Below are 18,340 nucleotides of genomic sequence, written 5' to 3'. Positions count from 1 at the left end.
TTGAGTCTAAATTTTCAAAGTTTGTTATGTTATGCATAAGTTGGAATACACTAAGTGAGAAAACTGGTCTTTGACAATTAACAAAAGTGTCCAGTGCCTTTAAGTGTCCAAAATAGAGAAAGTACTAATTTCGACACTAAGAAAGGGCTTTGTCGACGAAAGTACAAGTCTGTATTTGTCTTCAGTTGAATATAAGTCTATAATTGAAATGATCGGAGACCAGGAGGTAGGTCACTCTACATGTCTATTGTTTATAACACAAAGGTCACAGTGGACATGGATACCTTCGTGCGTGTGCCTCACGGCAGGGTTATTTTATGCAGACATTTTTTCTCTAAAAATATCAGAGATGACGAAAGATGACAAGGATGATGATGATGCAGAATAGTGATGAGATTATGATAAGGATATAGGAGGATGTGTTGAGACCCGGGGGGGGGGGGCGATAAAGAATACAGATGGCGAAAATATTGATGATGGAGCCATTAAGATTTAATAGATATCTTTATGCGAATAAAAAAATATAAAGACTATTGGTGTCACACCATCATATTAAAGTCAATGAACCCATTACCACATCATTTCTATGTTTTCGTTTTGATTAGATTACGCGCACATCTCACATATTATTTGTACATTTCGGACACAAAAACGAGAGTACATGTAAGCTGGTTTCTTTCACAACAAAAACACATGGTTCCCTTATAAAGGGATCGGAAATTTCATGCTCTCTGATTTCAGACATTTTGTTCTGTCTACCCAGCGAACAAAATATCAGCCGTTTCCGTAAGATATAAAGAAATACATGTAATGCTCTATGATCTACTTCTCTAGCACTGGGGGTACCACCTAAAATCTCCTTGGAATCTGCAACTCCATCGGGATGACAAAACATAGAAATGCCTAATTTTAAATATAAACCTCCGGGTCCTCCATTTTTTAACTTAGTTTAAGACTGTTTTTCAGCAGCGACTCTCAACACTGCTAAATAGGCTGGTGGAAGTTTTTGAAAGTCTTTTAACCAGATCTCGTTATCAGCTTTTGACAGGTTTTATCTTCATACATCCCCCGTTTTAGCTGTTTTAGCGAAACATATTTGACTTTCAATGGCCAGTGCTTCAATTCTAGGTCAATTTCGATTTCACTTGGTTAAGCAATAACTTCCACTATGCAGCTCTTTAAAAATGGAACAAGTATGCTGAAAAATTGACGTGTTGTCAAGCTGCAGACCATGTTCCTTTGATGCGTGGTATTTTAACAGAAAGCCAGTCAACGTTCAGTTCAAAGAGGAAGAGGTTCGGTTAATTTCAGTCCAATTTATTTAGCAGGATGACTGACAAAGATATCCCATTAGTTTTTTCATATATAAATAAAAAAATCTCAAATTTATTTAAGACAAAAATATCCACATGTCTCTTTAGGGATATAAATGCAAGTCCCTCGACTACAGAATTATTTTACACAAGAACAACGGAAAGTGATGGCAGATGGTTTCGCTCAAAGCACTTCTTGTCAACAGAGGGGGCTATTTACCCATCCCGCGTCTATAATATCTGTCATGCCTCACTCTATCTGGACATTCCTCTTAAGTTTCATTATTGAAAACAAACCACACATCAACTCATCAAGTTTTCTCCTCTCACCGGAAATATTGCTAAGCTTCGAACACAAAAAAACTAAAGAGGTTTCTCTTGACTTGGAAGACGTCCAAAAAGCTTCTCAAGTGCATGCCCAGAATTCCACTTGATGGAGATTTTTTTCTTCTTCCTTTTTCTAAACGATAGATCATGGATGTGTTATAGCCAGCTTCAATCTGTCCAAACAACTTTAAGTATCTTTCTTGTCAAGTATAAGTTGATGATTTACAAGATGTAGAACGATTAACGCAATTTGCCGGAGCCCGCAGAAGTGACTGATAAAAAGAGAGATATAGTGGCTGCGAATCTGGGGCGGTTAAAATGTAACTATTCCAGAAAAAGGAAAAGAAAACCCTTTAAGTCAAAGATTTACAAATAAAGATTGCGTTCGTCTCGTCTGGCTTGCTTGTTTGCCTGACACAGTAAAAATTGAATCCGTTTAAGGATGTTGTTATAGTACATGCACAACGCAACATAACTCACTCCCTCATCCCAATGAAGGCCGATACATACAAACACTCAGTCATGCGGTTCTGCACATTGATACTAGGTCTCTAATAGATGTTTAAAGCCATTGGACACTTTCGGTAAACAGTAATGTACAAGGCCCACACTACAACTTATATCAAATAATAAACCTGTGAAAATTTAGGCTCAATCGGTCATCGGAGTCGGGAGAAAATAACGGGAAAACCCACCCACCCTTATTTCCGCATGTTTTGCCGTGTCATGACACTGTGTTTAAAATAAATCCGTAAAATAATTCTCTATATCGGTTATTGATACTGTTTTAATGTTTTCTCAGAAAGTAAAGCGTTTCATGGAATAATGTTCCAAAAGAAGTCTTTCACCATCTTCGGTAAACCCTGTAAGTTATTTGTAAATCTGCGAACTTTAAATTGTTTTCTGTTCCGAAAGTGTCAAATGGCTTAAGTTAATTTGTATCGACTGTATACAGAATATTCATTTTGGTTTTTACCCCAAATATAATACACCGATGTGTGTTAGCACTGTATATTCAGTACTTTCCCGAATCCTGTGAAAAACAAATCATAAGCATATTACTCGGGTGGGATTCGAACCCACGACCTTTGCAATTCTAGAGCAGTGTCTTATCATTATTTTCAGGTTGTCAGAGTCCAACTCAAGTACATTATTATTTGTCCAATGAACACAAATCCCTATTTATCTTTGCACATACACAGCTTTTCAATAGTGATTGGCAAAGTGATTTAAAACTTTAACTCTACTAACAGTTTGGTGATTTAAAACTTTAACTCTACTAACAGTTTGGTGATTCACCAAACTGTTAGTAGAGTTAAAGTTTTAAATCACTGAAGAAGACACACAAAAAACCACAGGCGCAGAAACACTCGTAACTTTACGGGTCGGGTCCGTGGGGTCCTGCACCGTTGTTCTTCATGTTGTTTCCCTTTCTTAAATCGTACACAATTGAACTCTCGTAAGCCCACATTAGGACTCTATCTGATTGGAAAATGGGCGGATCGCAAATCTAAACTTCCCTTTGCAACCCCTGCACTACGGCAGGCTGCATTGCAGAGGAAACCCTCCAGAACTAGCTGCTGGGGCCCTTGTATAAACGTTAAAAACCGACAGTGGATGCCAAATTTTTACTCACAATTAAAGACCTTCAGGTCAGATAACTCCAACATAGAAAGAGGGGAAGAACCAATTTCCAGAGGAAATCAAGGGAAATTGTATTATTACTTTTGATGTAAGCGTGCAACAACCACTCACAGTTATTTTGTATACCATGGGTGATCAATGACTTATAAATTCATCTATCATGACGGTTGATGTCATCAACGTTTATAGACCAAGAAACAACAAATTCACACACACTCATTGAGTTGTTTGTGCCTTTCTGAAACCCAACATGATTCTTATTTGAAGGTATAACACAGGTCAGGATTGCATGGTATCGCTGACAAAATAGTCGCACACAGTGGTCAGGTTTCTTATTTGAAGGTATAACACAGGTCAGGATTGCATGGTATCGCTGACAAAATAGTCGCACACAGTCGTCAGGTTTCTTATTTGAAGGTATAACACAGGTCAGGATTGCATGGTATCGCTGACAAAATAGTCGCACACAGTCGTCAGGTTTCTTATTTGAAGGTATAACACAGGTCAGGATTGCATGGTATCACTGACAAAATAGTCGCACACAGTGGTCAGGTTTTGGGTGAACAGCTACAGTTGAAATGAAACAACTAAAACCTGTGATGTGCTAAAGAATCCATTTGGAGGGTTAGGTAAAAACAGTGAAACGAATTCTCATCGTGTAAACACATTGTTCTGGGGTGGATTTCACAAAGAGTTAGGACTAGTCTTATCTACAGCTAGTCCTAACTTAGGACTAGCTGTACGTTTTTGATATCTCTTAGGACTAGTCCTAATGCTAGGACTAGTCCTAACTCTTTGTGAAATCGACCCCTGGGCACACACTACAAGCATCAAACAATTTTCCCGCCAAAATACTGGTCCCCTGCTTCTTGTTAACGACACTGGACACTATTTGTTATAGTTAAAGACGGGTCTTCTCACTTGGTGTATCTTAACATACTCGTATGCATAAAATAACAAATCTGTGAAAATTTGAGCTCAATTGGTTGTCGAAGTTGCGAGATAGTAATGAACGAAAAAAAAAACACCCTTGTCACACGAAGTTGTGTGCTTTCAGATGCTTGATTTCGTGATTTTGTAATTCTAAGGTCTCGAAATCAAACTTGTGGAAAATTACTTCTTTCTCGTAAACTACGTTACTTCAGAGGGAGCCGTTTCCCACAATGTTATATATTATCAACAGCTCCACATTACTCGTTACCAAGTAAGGTCTTATGCTAATAGTTTTTTTGAGTAATTACCAATGGTGTCCACTGCCTTTAAGCAATACCTTACTGCTGAAGAAGTTCTGACAATGGTTCCCTCAGAAAAAAACATGGTCATGTGACAACCTTTCAACCAACCTAAACTGTCGGGAGGGAGGGAGGGGGGGTTCTTTCAAATCAAGAGTTAAAAAGTGAACTTTGGTTGCCTCTCCCACAGCACCTTTTTTTCTTATGCATTTCTCAAAATTGAGACTGGAAATATAATTGAGTTGATTCATTCTAAATTGAAAATATCCACTCCAAAATTATGTCTCAAAAGCCAGTAATGGTGTAACTGGTCAACAGATCAATGTCTCGGCCTTGAAAGGAAAGCCGAAAGCCACATGGTGTAGATATTTGTGATAACTTTTCAAGTTGAGACAGATCATTTTTCCCTCTTCCTCCCTGCAGACGTTGTAGGTTTTTTCCCCTCCTCCTCCCCATCTCCGCTCAAGTCTTGCATTTCCTCTTCACAATCATCTCAAATACTCAAGGGCTCTCCCAAATTACATACACATATGACTATACACACATCTCCAGATGGCCTTTGTAATGGTTTTAATAGTTTAATGGTATGTGGCCGATGGCTATGACATTGGCAGAGAGAAACTAGGGGTGCATTATCTGTGCATGGCCAGAAGAAAAAAACACAATGCTCCGGAAATTGAAAATTACCGCATCTTTCACTTTCCTAGAATTGTCCTTCACCACAACCCATCTTACACAATCAGGTGTATATAATTGATTATCTTTCCCACTCTGAAAGTTTGACCTGACCTTCCACCCTTATGAAACAAACCTTATATAGCGTCCAATTTACTCGAAGAGAAACCTGATGTGTGAAGATTTGTATGATTTTGAGAAACTAGTTCGCAATTAACACGACTGTTCTAAGGGTTTACAACAAAATTAATGGGCATCCGAATAAATAACCTGAAACACCTGCTTCTGGCTTGTACCTTTTCCCACTGATGTTATATTTCACAAATGTTTCTTCATTTTACCTATGACGCCTGTGTATTGCAAAGTCGTCGGTATACAAGCATTGAACATCAGCTTATTGCCCTATCGTCACAACCAAGTCACAAGAGGGCGACATTTGCTGTCTAAGGGTGGCATAAACCATGGAGCTATGCATAAACTAACTCCATAAACTCCCAAATGCTTAACAATGAAAAATACTAAAACAATATTTAAAGTCTCTCAGCCTCTTGATAAGAAAAAAACAATCAGATATATTTCAGACCACTTAACTTCTGATCAAATTGCACGAGAGCAATAATTATAGTGATCCTGAAACACAGGCACCTCTTCTTCTGATGTCATTGGATCATGAAGGAAGATGGTTGGGTCAATGTTAAAGTGATTAGAAAACCTGGTATTGATTAGGTAAGTGTTTGGTGGAGTGGCTGTTTAATCATTCAATTAATTGACATGATCGTTTGATTGATACACTTGTTTGCAGTTGGCTTATAATGAGTATAGATTGTACAAAATGACTAATTAATGTAAAGTTTTTTACCGTAAAGTGGCCATTCAGCAATCAATATTTGAGTATTTTGATTCATTGTTGAAATTGTGGGGTACTGTTGGTGGGTTGCAGAAAATAAAGTATAAAGTTTCTAAAATCAACAATTTGGGTGGGTGGGTCAAAGAAAAATTCGCTTTGGGTATTTAAAAAGCATCCCTATTCCTTTTGAAATATAATAATACTAATAATAATAATAATAATAATAATAATAATAATAATAATAATATCGAAGTCTTATATAGCGCACGTATCTACCAAACAAGGTACTCAATGCGCAGAGTATATTGACATGTAAAATGAGTTGCCTGGGTTCTGCTTGCCAGTCACTACAAAAGTTAAGGGCAAACCCTGACAAGGTGTTCAGCCAGCACAAAATTGACACACCAGACCATTTCCAGACAGTCTTAATGCGAAGAAGAGTTGCCAATAAAAGTCCATTATAACACTAAGCATCCCCACTATGGCCTTGGAGTCACTAATGACCAGTCAAGATGTACCCCCTCTCTCTCTAGGATAAGTCGCCTCTCCCTCTGGCCTTAAGTGAGATGCAGAGGTATATAAACAAAACCAGCTGAGGAGATGAACCAGTTACACTGAACTCTTAAAGGCACTGGACCATTTGGTAATTGTCAAAGACCAATATTCTCACTTGGTGTATCCCAACATATGCATTAATAAAATAACAAACCAGTGTAAATTTAGCCTCAATTGGTCGTCGAATTTGCAAAATAATAATGAAAGAGAAAACACCCTTGTTGCACAACTTTGTGTGCTTTAGTAGGCATTATAAAAAGCTTCAACTTTACTTAGGTCTTTTATTATTTGAGTGAGAAATTATCTCTTTCCCAAAAACTATGTTACTACATGTACAGAGGGAGCAGTTTGCCACAATGTTGTAAACTATCAATAACTCTCCATTGCTCGTTACCAAGTAAGTGTTTATGCTAACAATTATTTTGAGTAATTACCAATAGTATTACTGCCTTTAACTTTCTATCCAAGAAAGATGACAAAGATTGGCAAGATGCCAACTGTAAGGTCAAAAGTCAGTGAATGTGCCATGTTGACCTCCAGGAGAGACTGGATTGAGATACTAATATATTTGGAAGATGACTAACTGAAGGTCAAAGATCAATGTACTGTGAAGAGAAGCTAATGAGCCAAAACAGGGTCAAGATAATTTATCATTCAAATCCACAACAAGATGCTTGAAAGTTGAATAATCCTTATACTGTAAGTTGTTGAGAAATGAGTTTGCGGCCAGAGATGCAGTTGGTTCCTGCCGTCACATCCCTAAACAAGATTCAACATTCTTGATGAAAGTACTGGACAGATTTTCTGTCGTTTTGTCAACAAGAAGACACACTGTATTCAGCTGAAACTTTCCCATGTGACTTTTTATTGTATATTTCTTGATAATGTGGCCAATTAAAGACACTGGACACTATTGGTAATTGCCAAAGACCAGTCTTCTCATTTGGTGTATCTCAACATATGCATAAAATCACAAACCTGTGACAATTTGATCTCAATTGGTCGTTGAAGTTGCGAGATAATAATGAAAGAAAAAAACACCCTTGTCACACGAAGCTGTGTGCTTTCAGATGCTTGATTTTGACCTCAAATTCTAAACTTGAGGTCTCAAAATCAAATTCGTGAAAAATTACTTCTTTCTCGAAAACTACATTACTTCAGAGGGAGCCGTTTCTCACAATGTTTTATACTATCAACCTCTCCCAATTACTCGTTACCCAGTAAGGTTTTATGCTAATAATTATTTTGGTTAATTACCAATAGCTTCCACTGCCTTTACGTTGACAACAACCAACCCTTGAACCTTTGAGCAACTGTAATAATGCAGACCTCTAAATAGCCCAAGGCACCCACAGCGATTGCCATTATTGTGCCCTATGCGTTTGCTGTGGTGCCCTTTGCAAAGTTACAATACAAAGTTAACCTTTCCTCTTTGAAGGGCTCCTTACCAGAGGAAAACTGCCTGAGCCCTCTCCAGAATGACATTCAAGGCCTGACATAACGGAACAGGTTTTGACACTATGTATACATACACCTGTACAAGAAACACTTTCTTTAGAAACTAGACCTCCATTCATAAATCTTGCCAGCAAGGATTTTCCTCAAACCGTACTTGGCTGAGAAGAATACAGGCACGCATCCTTTTACCGCACAGACATCTGAACACCCCCCTCACCCCCACCCCCCAGGAGAGGTGCCTCACCTTCTCACCCCTTCTGGTTCTGGAGTAGTCCTTAGTGCTTCTTATATTTCCTTCCCACCAATTAACAGGGTCATGCATGTGTGCCTAATATCATTCAAATTCCAGATTTCTCAATAAATCTCTCCGCAACATCGTAGTAATTCTTTCTCGGTGATGCGGTTTTGTCAGGTTAAATGGAAATCACATTCCCGCCCCCCCCCCCTCCACCAAAAGATATATGACTGCCTTGGTTTGATACATACCATGCTAGCAATGTGGTATTTCCTCACGTCCCAGTTGAACATGATATTCCACAAGTTGTACGTCGCTACTTTCAGGGTCGGACTGCGGCCGGAGGTGGGAACGAGCAGGAATGTCAACAATGTCGCTGCCATCGCAGTGCGGCATGCCCTTGCTGACATGGTCGGGGGCGCTGTTCATAATTCTGGTGAGAAGTTAACATAATCAAGAGGGAATCATTCACAAAAGGAAGCAAATATTTTCACAAGTTTTATTTAATGATGTTTGTTGTTATCCAGATGCAAAAATAACATCATTGCAGTACCTGCTGCTAACTTCATAGGATTCAAACTGCCTCTAGCCACCGGGCTAGCTCGTTGGGTCTACATGTAGGGTTGTAGTAAGACATCTGCTCTAGCAATGCAAAGGTCGTGGGTTCATTTCCAAACCGATGTCAAATGTTGTGGAAGTGTCGTGGCCGAGCGGTTAAGAGCACCAAATTCAAACTCTGGTGTTACTGATCAGAAGAGTGTGGGTTCGAATCCCCAGCCGTGACACTGTGTCCTTGAGCAAGACACTTAACCATTGCTTTGTCCTTCGGATGGGACGTAAAGCCGTTGGTCCCATGTGTTGTGTAACGCATGTAAAAGAACCCAGTGCACTTATCGAAAAGAGTAGGGGTTCGCCCCGGTGTTCCTGGTTGTGGCTGCTTAATGCGCCGTAGCACCTTGTAAACCCTTATAAGGTGCTAAATAATTGGGTCTCAGAATTCATCACTGCAATAACCTATCTTTCTGAAAGTTTGTATATACTCAGCGCCTTGAGTACCTTGTTTGGTAGATACGTGCGCTATATAAGACTTCGATATATATATATATATTTCAAGGCGATTGCCTCAATGCCCCCTGGTCAATGCCTTGGTGCCCTTGCAATGCTCTGACAGTAGAAATTTCAAATTTCCTCATAGGGGACCTTTACCAAAGAGAAAGTGCCCCCATGTCAGCCTTGCTTGCTTTATTTGTTTGCCAAGATAGAAAAAAATAAATAATGAATCCTGGCCAAAACATGAATTATTGTTTGGTTGTTTCACCCCAAACTTGGCCTAATTAGATCTATGAGATATTGGCTGTCTCGTATCCTGCTCGTTTTTTCTTTCTTTGAGAGCAGAACAATTTAAAGCAATTTTTTTAACTTATTTTTTTAAATAGCTTTTACTATGACATTGGACCCAGCTTAAAATGTGATTGTACATGTCTGGTGAGCAAGCCTTGAAATTACAGCATAAATAAATGTGAATCTAGAGAAATACCTTCCATTGCTTAATGGACCGTAGGAATATGTCAATTGGTTTCTGTCGACAGAAACCATGCAGGTGCCATGCAAGAGAAAATAAATCTTTACAGCCATTAAAGTCACCTGGAAATGTAATTTTTTTTCTTTCAAACATAAGAGTATATGCTTACGAACAATAAAACAATTTTTTTAGAAATTATTTGTCACGATTTATATGTTTAAAAAATATATAAAGTTGTTTGGGGGGCTACCCCTACCCCTTTTGTGACGTCATTCAAGGCAGACTTTGCCTGCAATGCGTATAGTAAACAAACGTGCAAAGTACATGTACGTCCAAGTCGTGAGTTGGTACATTTCAAAAAGTGTTTTTCTGCATTCAGCAGCAATACACCTGGTCGGCATTGCCGGAAAAAACCCAAAAACAATTTCTTTTTGAAACGTACAAACTCACGACTTGGTCCGTACATGTACTTTGCAATTGTGTTTACTCTACGCATTACAGGCAAAGTCTGCCTCGATTGACGTCACGAACAGCGCCCTCTCGGGTCGGGGTCTACTCTTAAATTTGTAAACAACATAAGAACTGATTTCTTAAAACCTTAGTTAACTGTTTTATATTCACATTCAACTAATCAAAACACATATATTAGTGACAAAAGCTTTATTTTGAAAAAATACCACTTCCAGGTGACTTTAAACACTTTCGGAACAGAAAAAAAAAAATCACAGATTTAAAAATAACTTACAGGGTTTACAGAAGGTATGTAAAAGACTTCTCTTGAAATATTATTCCATGAAATGCTTTACTTTTTGAGAAAACATTAAAACGATTATCAATTCCCTACAACGAGAATTATGGATTACAGTAAACACATGTCATGACACGGCAAAACGTGCGGAAACAAGGGTGGTTTTTTCCTGTATTTTCTCCCGACTCCGATGACCGATTGAGCCTAAATTTTCACAGGTTTGTTATTTTATAATAAGTTGTGATACACGAAGTGTGGGCCTTTGGACAATACTGTTTACCGAAAGTGTCCAATGGCTTTAAAGTCACTGGACACCTTTGGTAATTGTTAAAGACCAGTCTTCTCACTTGGTGTATCTCAACATGCATTTAAAATAACCAACATGTGAAATTTTGAACTCAATTGGTCGTCGAAGGAACAAAAACCACAATTTTCGCCCAAGTTGTGCGCTTTCAGATGCTTCAACTTGAGACCTCAGCTGAGGTTTTGAATTATATTCAAATATTTCAGTGAGAAGTTACTTCTTTCTCAAAAACTACGTTACTTCAGAGGGGGCAATTTCTCACAATGTCTTATAGCCTACATGTATGTACATGTAAATGTACTATCAACAGCTCTCCATTACTCATTATCAAGTAAGTTTTTATGCAGAACAATTATTTTGAGTAATTACCAATAGTGTCCAGTGCCTTTTTAACCTTGTACATGTATGTATATACAAAAAGGCAGAGCAACGGTTATGGATCACTTCTTTGAAACACTAATTGACAAATGACTTATTATTCATTACCCAAATTATTTACATCGAGGAGTATAATTTATTTTCTTAATTTGATTTCCTATTTGTCTGTTTCGTGTGAATGCGGTACTTCTTCTTTGGCGGTGATAATCTTTAAGTTCATTAAAGTTCAATGATTATCAATCATCCACTCGCGTGTTGAACAAACAAACCAAACTTGTGAAATAATTGGAGCAGTAATGGACTACGCTGTGTACATTCCATCCAATGAATTTGATATTTTTTTTGCAAATAAACATTTTCAGTTTAATGGAAGGAACAGATTGCCGGCACTGTGGGCAAGGGTCTAGTTACTAGTCAAATATCTCCTCATAAAAAAAAATACTTTGAAGTTCTAATCTACCTTCATTGTTTTGCTTAAAAAGCTCTTTGATCCAATAAACCTAGCATCACCACCAGGCCTGATACTTCACGGAGGCAACGGAGGCGATTGCCTCCGTTGCCCCTTGCCATTGCCTTGGTGCCCTTGAAATGCTCTAGTAGTAGAAATTTAAAATTTCCTCATAGGGTGCCCTTTGCCAAAGAGAAATTGCCTCGGTGCCCTTGCCCTTTCAAAAACGAAGCATACAGCCCTGCACCACAATAACGGTTGTTCCATTTTGTGAGAAGGTTTCCAGTGTGTTACTGTTTTTTTGTCATACGATTTGGAACAGTGACTAGAGCAAGAATTTGAACCAACGACATCCGAATCAACGAATGACACCCACTCTCGAACCAAATGAGCTATCTAGCCCATCGGCAACAGATATGTATGTTGGCGGTTAGTCTTGGTTCAAGACGTTTCTCATTTACCTAACCTACAATGTACTTGTATGTATACATGTGTATACACTAACCTGACTTGAACATAAAATACTTGAAATCAGATTGATTGTGTCAGTGTTATTATTATGTCATCCGATAGAGTAAAACAATTTTTTTGTTAATGCGTAAAAGCATGAAAGTCAGGTTAATACGGGCAGTTTGTGCACTGACCCCCTTGCACGCGCATCACACGTGGCAACTGATGCCACACTCACCATGTTGGTGGTCAATAGGTTTACGTGTAAACGTTGCGTCGCTTAAAATGCGCACTTCCCTGAACATAGAGCAAGGATGCTCTCAATAACACACGTTGACATTGACCACCAAAATGGCGCATCAGAGAATATTCTGATGATGACGTCAGGTGAAATGGGTCAATACCATAGGTTCGGGGCGGATCGTTTTGTACACCCGAGGGGGAAAATGGCACCCTCAGCTTCATTTCCCCTCGAGGGTGTACAAAACCCATGGACCCCAGTCACAGCGTGCAACAATTGTTTTGTTATACCTTTGTATAATTGTTATTCCTCTTCTCGATGTTCTGTTGTCATCTTCAAACATTATTACGAAGAACTATTCATTGTTTAATAAGCAGACGAACGAGAAACAATTCCCTCGAACCCGCGGTTGTTTCGTACACAGCGCTGGAAATCTATCGAAGCTTGGAACGATCGAGTGTACATCACTTTTCATGTTACCCCGCCCATCGAGCCATGTAACATGCGTTTTTGATGCATGTCACATGCTTCGTTATCGACCATTCAAACTTCACAGTTTGTTACCAGGGTAAAACAAGACTAGTTGGCGGTCTCAATTGTCAATATGTTTGTTCAGTGTGCCAGTCAGAGCTATACAGGTACACTGCTGCAAAGTTTTGGATCACACCCAATACACGCTAATCCGGAGGTGGTTGGTTCAAATCCCGCTCTAGTCAATATTTCTTTGTTCAACCCCAAATCATTTAAAATTTACCCAGTCAGTTTGCCTTGTGGCTTATAATTTGATATCTGAAATAAAAAGTAGCATCCCCTTCCGGTGATCCTCTGGCTGCAGCTTCCCAGGCCATATCATAAACTTGGGTGTGATCCCTGGCTACACGACAGGTACATTAACAGTTGTATGGCTTCTGACTCAGGGGCACCCCGAACAAATGACAGAATAGCGAGACCTCAGGCTTAAAGAGTTATGTAGGTACCCACAATCAACTCACTTATGGACGGATTCAATGTTCTTGTGAGCATGACAGTTTGTTGCTGTCCTCTCAGTACTGTTGTTTTATCGAGTATCTTTCTTTATTCAATTCTAAACTCTGATGCGATGCGGGGTTTAATCCGAGTATAATACATGTATATCCAGATCCAGATCCAGAAGCCTTTTAAAATTTAACAATTAACAGAATCTTTGACCCTACATCTACATCTACATGTACCTTTAAAAGTAACACGTACATGACGTATTTTCAAACATCTTACTTATAATTACTTACAGTGCACTTGGGAATGAACCTAAGCTGATCTCTATGTACTTCGATGGTTGTAAGGTACTTACCCGATGATGTGCAGTCAGGTTGTAATTTTCAGTTGCTCTTCACCCCTGACTAGAAATGGCATGAAAACGGCAAGACAACGGCTCAACAAGAAGACAGCAATAGGGAACCAATAAAGCGGATCGCACTGATCTGGACGGCTCCTGGCTCATCGAGGCTCGATTCATCGGTTTGCTTCACACCACCGGTAGACCATGGCAGGGCCATGCATGGTCACATCCTTGGCAGTATTAATGTTTACCTGGAAGTACAAAGACAAGAGTTACTTGTTGTTATTAGTGACTTTTATTATCATGAACTGTATGTGACTCCATCATCTGACAGTTTATCATCACTTCCATGTGACAGTGTACATTAGTTGTGCATGAGATTTCATAGAGTGTAGTTGATGGCTTAAATTCAAGTTGCTAAAAATCCTGTTTGGCAAGAGAAGGATAAAACTTAAAGACCTCAGCACTTTCTCATGACATGATGATGCACAAATTCTTGACAACTTGCCACGGGCGCAATTACTCTGGCGATGATTATGAAATCAATGATGCTGTCCTTGACAGCCAAATGAATGCAATAAGTAAATTACATGTAGGCAACCAGACACGTACAAATTTGACATTGTAGCATTAGAGTTAAGTCCCATAAAAGATGGACTCGTCAGGTGTGCAGGTACAAGACCCACAGTAAGTATGTCTTGCTGAGAGGGTTTACAGTCAAATTAACTTCATGGTTAAGCCCGGGCTGTCTCTCTCCTACAGGCTCAACTATCTAAGTAGAACCGTAGAGAAGAACCTTTCTCTATGGTTGAACCCAGATGGCTTTGCTTTACCGTGAAACACTGTGCTCAATGCCCATAGAGTTGTGCCCTTTACAGGGTACTATATTATAAGCAAAGACTTATGTGGTAAGCATCGCCATGAAATGGACGCTAATGAATTTTAACTGCTAAGATTAATTGGGAGGGTAATATGGACTTAGAGTAGATGCAAAGATATTTTAAAATATGATGGCCTTCCACAAAATCAACAAAGTTTGACAAATTTTGAAAAGTTTGACTTCACAAGATCCCCACATTTCTGCTGTGGTCAAAATGTTTACAAGACAACAACTGTCCCCAACTGACTGTCCCTGACTAGTCTATAAAAAAATAAAGTTAGCATCCAAGAACTGACTATTTACTGGGCAGCATTATCAAATTAGGCCTACTCAGTTGGTTACAAAAAGTTGGCAAATGATCAACACAAATCAAAACAACATGTCATACCTGCCAAATGCTGGTTCAAGAGTATAGTAAGCAAACACAAGATCCGCCACTTGAGTCATGAGTGTATTAAAGTTACAACGTGCTAAAAAGCTCCCACTACAACCGTCACTAAATCTAAGACAGTGACCCTGTAATTAAAAATAATTCTCTTCATAATTCCTTAAGCCCTCTCAGCACTTGGCTTTCGTTTATCTTAATTGCACATGCCTATAATTATAAACTCAAAGACAAGCCACTGGACCTTTGGCTCAGTCCCCTGTCCTCAGCGGGTTAAAACCAAACCCCCCTATCCCTTAAAGGGTCGGTCAATGACCAGGGACTTGTTGCGAAACAGGAAGAGGTTAAATTAGGGTCGACTGTAATCCATTGAAGACGTGGTTGCAGAAAAAGCCTTCAGGTGGCACATCAACAGAAACTACTCTCAACAAGTCACTCAATTGGGGCCAACACATAAAAAGTGTTTGAGGAATAGTAATACTTGTAAACAAAAACAGTGATCAAGCAAAACCAAAAAACTTACCAAAATAACACTTTTAGTTTTAACCAATAGGATAAGTAGCTACAAACTGTAGGTCTATATTTAGGATTTGAACTGGCCTAGTGACATCTGCTCTAGAACAGTGGTGCAGGGTCATGGGTTGGATTCCCAACTGTCCCGAGGGATGTGGGTTTTTGGGACTTGGGAAAGCACTGCAGCACTTCTTACCAAGTAAGATTTTATGGTCATTAATTTTAGGATTCAGTATCTTTAAACATTACAAGCATGATTGATCTCCCGTCGAGAGGATTGAGACTAAATTGCGAAAAATCTACCTACGCTTCATCTCCAAGTCAATTTATTTAGAAACAGTAAACACATGCCATGCAGTTTATATACAAACATACATAACCACCCACACACATTCCCTAATCCAGGTTAAATGGAACAGGCAGTTTAAAACATGAAACAACTCTAAGGAAGGGAAGCACACAAGTTAATCCTACCACCGGCGGACCGGAGGCCATTTTCACATTCACAAGAAAGTGCCACCATTTGTCCTTGGTTTTACCCTTGTGTTAGCATCATCAGTACTTTCCCAAGTTCTTTGTTTCCAAACAAAACAACAGGCAACTTGGTTGGGACTCAAACCCACGACATTTGCAACTCTAATCTAGTGTGTCACCAACTACGGTACATTAGACCGCCTGAGATAGTCATGGTCTGAAAAAGATGTGGGGTTTGCATACATCCCACCCCAATAATATGCCTTTGATTTTTTTTTTCACAGAGTTCAGGAAAGTACAGAGTATGGAAATATATGGAAATATTGACTGCTATGAGGGGCACAGTTAAAATTATAGGCCCAAGGTGATGTCAAAACCATGACCATGCCTTTAATAGGCCCTATACTCTGCTACTGCCAACACATGTTGGTGGATGGGTAAAACCAAAATAATATGTTTCAAAAGCCTATTGCCTACCATAACTGGTCGAGTTGAAATTTGAAGTAATAAAAAATGGTCTTAAGATAGATGAACAAAACGTACTGTTCGTGATGCCAAAATTTTGACCGTTTTTCTTCTCAAGAAGCATAAAATACGTACAGAGCCTCACTTCTGCCACCCTCTCCCCTACCCCTCCCCCACACACTGAACTTAAATGTGGAAATGAAATGTTTCACTACTTTGCCATCATGTGTGTAAAAGTTTTGAAAAGGTGTAACAGTTATAATGTTTGGATTGGTCCGTTTCCATATATTAATAAATAAAATTTAAAAAAAATAACATTTAGAAACTTGTACTTGTAATTAATAATTAACAGAAATTGAACCAGTTCCAATCTCTTTTCTTTCATTGAATCTCAGGCTTAGATAAAACCTACAGGACAGCCTATCAGGAGTGTATGTGAGCCGCACACGAAGCAACTCATGTAACAACAGAACAACATTCAACACCTTCAGAGACAAATGAACAGTAGCACCAACAGTATCACTCGACACACTGACACGTGTTTCAAGGTTATTTTCCCAAAATGTTTTTTCCTGTCACATAAACTTGGGGAGAAGACTATAAAGTCATCAAGAAACAGATTAGAATCTTGAGGAAGTCTGGGTCTTTCTGGCATATCCTGGGTTAGTCCTAGATAATAACAGCTCATCTTTGCCACATGATACGATCCCCAGGACATCTAAGTAAACGAGGGGGAGGACAATGTCAATGTTAAAACCATTAAAAAATACATATTTGAAATGCCGTGACTTTGTGCAATGTGCATTGTGCTGTTAACATTGTACACGTACGTTTAAGTATTAAGTCTGTGCGACTCATCAGGCTGGTGTTTTATCCGGTGTCCTTGGCATTTTTAACTGAGAATATTTGGTTTCCCTCTGGACAGGATGCTCATTACAGGTTACTCCCCAGCTTTCACCGATTCCCATTTGTACTTCTGGGTAGAGGAAAGCAATGATAAAGTGCCTTGCTACAACGGAGACGTCGCGACTGACCAGGACCCAATTTCATAGAGCTGCTACATGTAAGCACAAAAATTTACTTAGCATGAAATTTCTCCCTTGATAAAAACAGGATTACCAACCAAATGTCCACATGATTTTCAGGATAATCCAACAATGTCAGCTGAATACCAGTAACAAGCAATACGCAACAAACGAAAATTTGGTAAGTAATCCTGTTTTCACCAAGGAAGAAATTTCATGCTAAGTTGATTTTTGTCCTTAGCAGCTCTATGAAATTAGGCCCTGGCCAAGATTGGAACCCACATTCTGTAAATTACAGAACTTGAGTCTACAGCCTCACCTGAGGCCTGGAATTTCATCTTTGAATATAATTGAAACGGACCGGACCATTTTCATTTTGCAAAGAGCATCGGTTGCAAAATCTGAAAGTCAATGGGAAACTTTGGAAGGGCACCAAGGCCAAGACCAGGGCCCAATTTCATAGAGCTGCTAAGCACGAAAATTTGCTTAGCATGAATGAAATTTCGTCCTTGATAAAAACAGGATTACCAACAAGATTTCCATTAATTTGATGGATATTGCCTGTCACGAGTGTTCTTTTGTTTGCTTATCCTGAAAATCATATGGAAAACTGGAAATTTGGTTGGTAATCCTGTTTTTATCAAGGAAGACATTTCATGCTAAGCAAATTTTTGTGCTTAGCAGCTCTATGAAATGGGGCCAAGCTGGGCAACGGGCCATGGCCTCCGTGGCCTGTGTGTATTACAGGCCTGCAGCCCTAGAACACTTGGCTACAATGTACGATACCAAACATGAACATAAATAGTAGATTTGAAACAGAAATCACAGATTCACACAAATGTACAAATTGGTATAAAGATTACCAAAGGTGAAAGCAAACGTTTTCTTGAAACATTTTTGTCT

The 18,340-nt window shown here is 39.1% G+C and overlaps 1 protein-coding gene across 2 annotated transcripts in view; it reads right to left on the bottom strand.

Moving 5' to 3' along the window:
• LOC117307090 overlaps window positions 1–18,340 on the bottom strand; it is a 49,416-nt gene that overhangs the window by 28,997 nt on the left and 2,079 nt on the right. For both annotated transcript variants that reach the window (XM_033791746.1, XM_033791747.1), the window contains exons 2-3: window positions 13,708–13,946; window positions 8,538–8,719 (exon numbers count right to left, since the gene is read on the bottom strand). In XM_033791746.1, coding sequence (XP_033647637.1) covers window positions 8,538–8,696 — 159 coding nt within the window. In that variant the 5' untranslated portion in view covers window positions 8,697–8,719; window positions 13,708–13,946. The remainder of the gene's footprint in view (window positions 1–8,537; window positions 8,720–13,707; window positions 13,947–18,340) is intronic.

Source organism: Asterias rubens, chromosome 2 (genome assembly GCF_902459465.1).
Source record: "Asterias rubens chromosome 2, eAstRub1.3, whole genome shotgun sequence".
NCBI classification, from domain to species: Eukaryota; Metazoa; Echinodermata; class Asteroidea; order Forcipulatida; family Asteriidae; genus Asterias; species Asterias rubens.
This window is presented reverse-complemented; position numbering and strand designations above follow the sequence as displayed.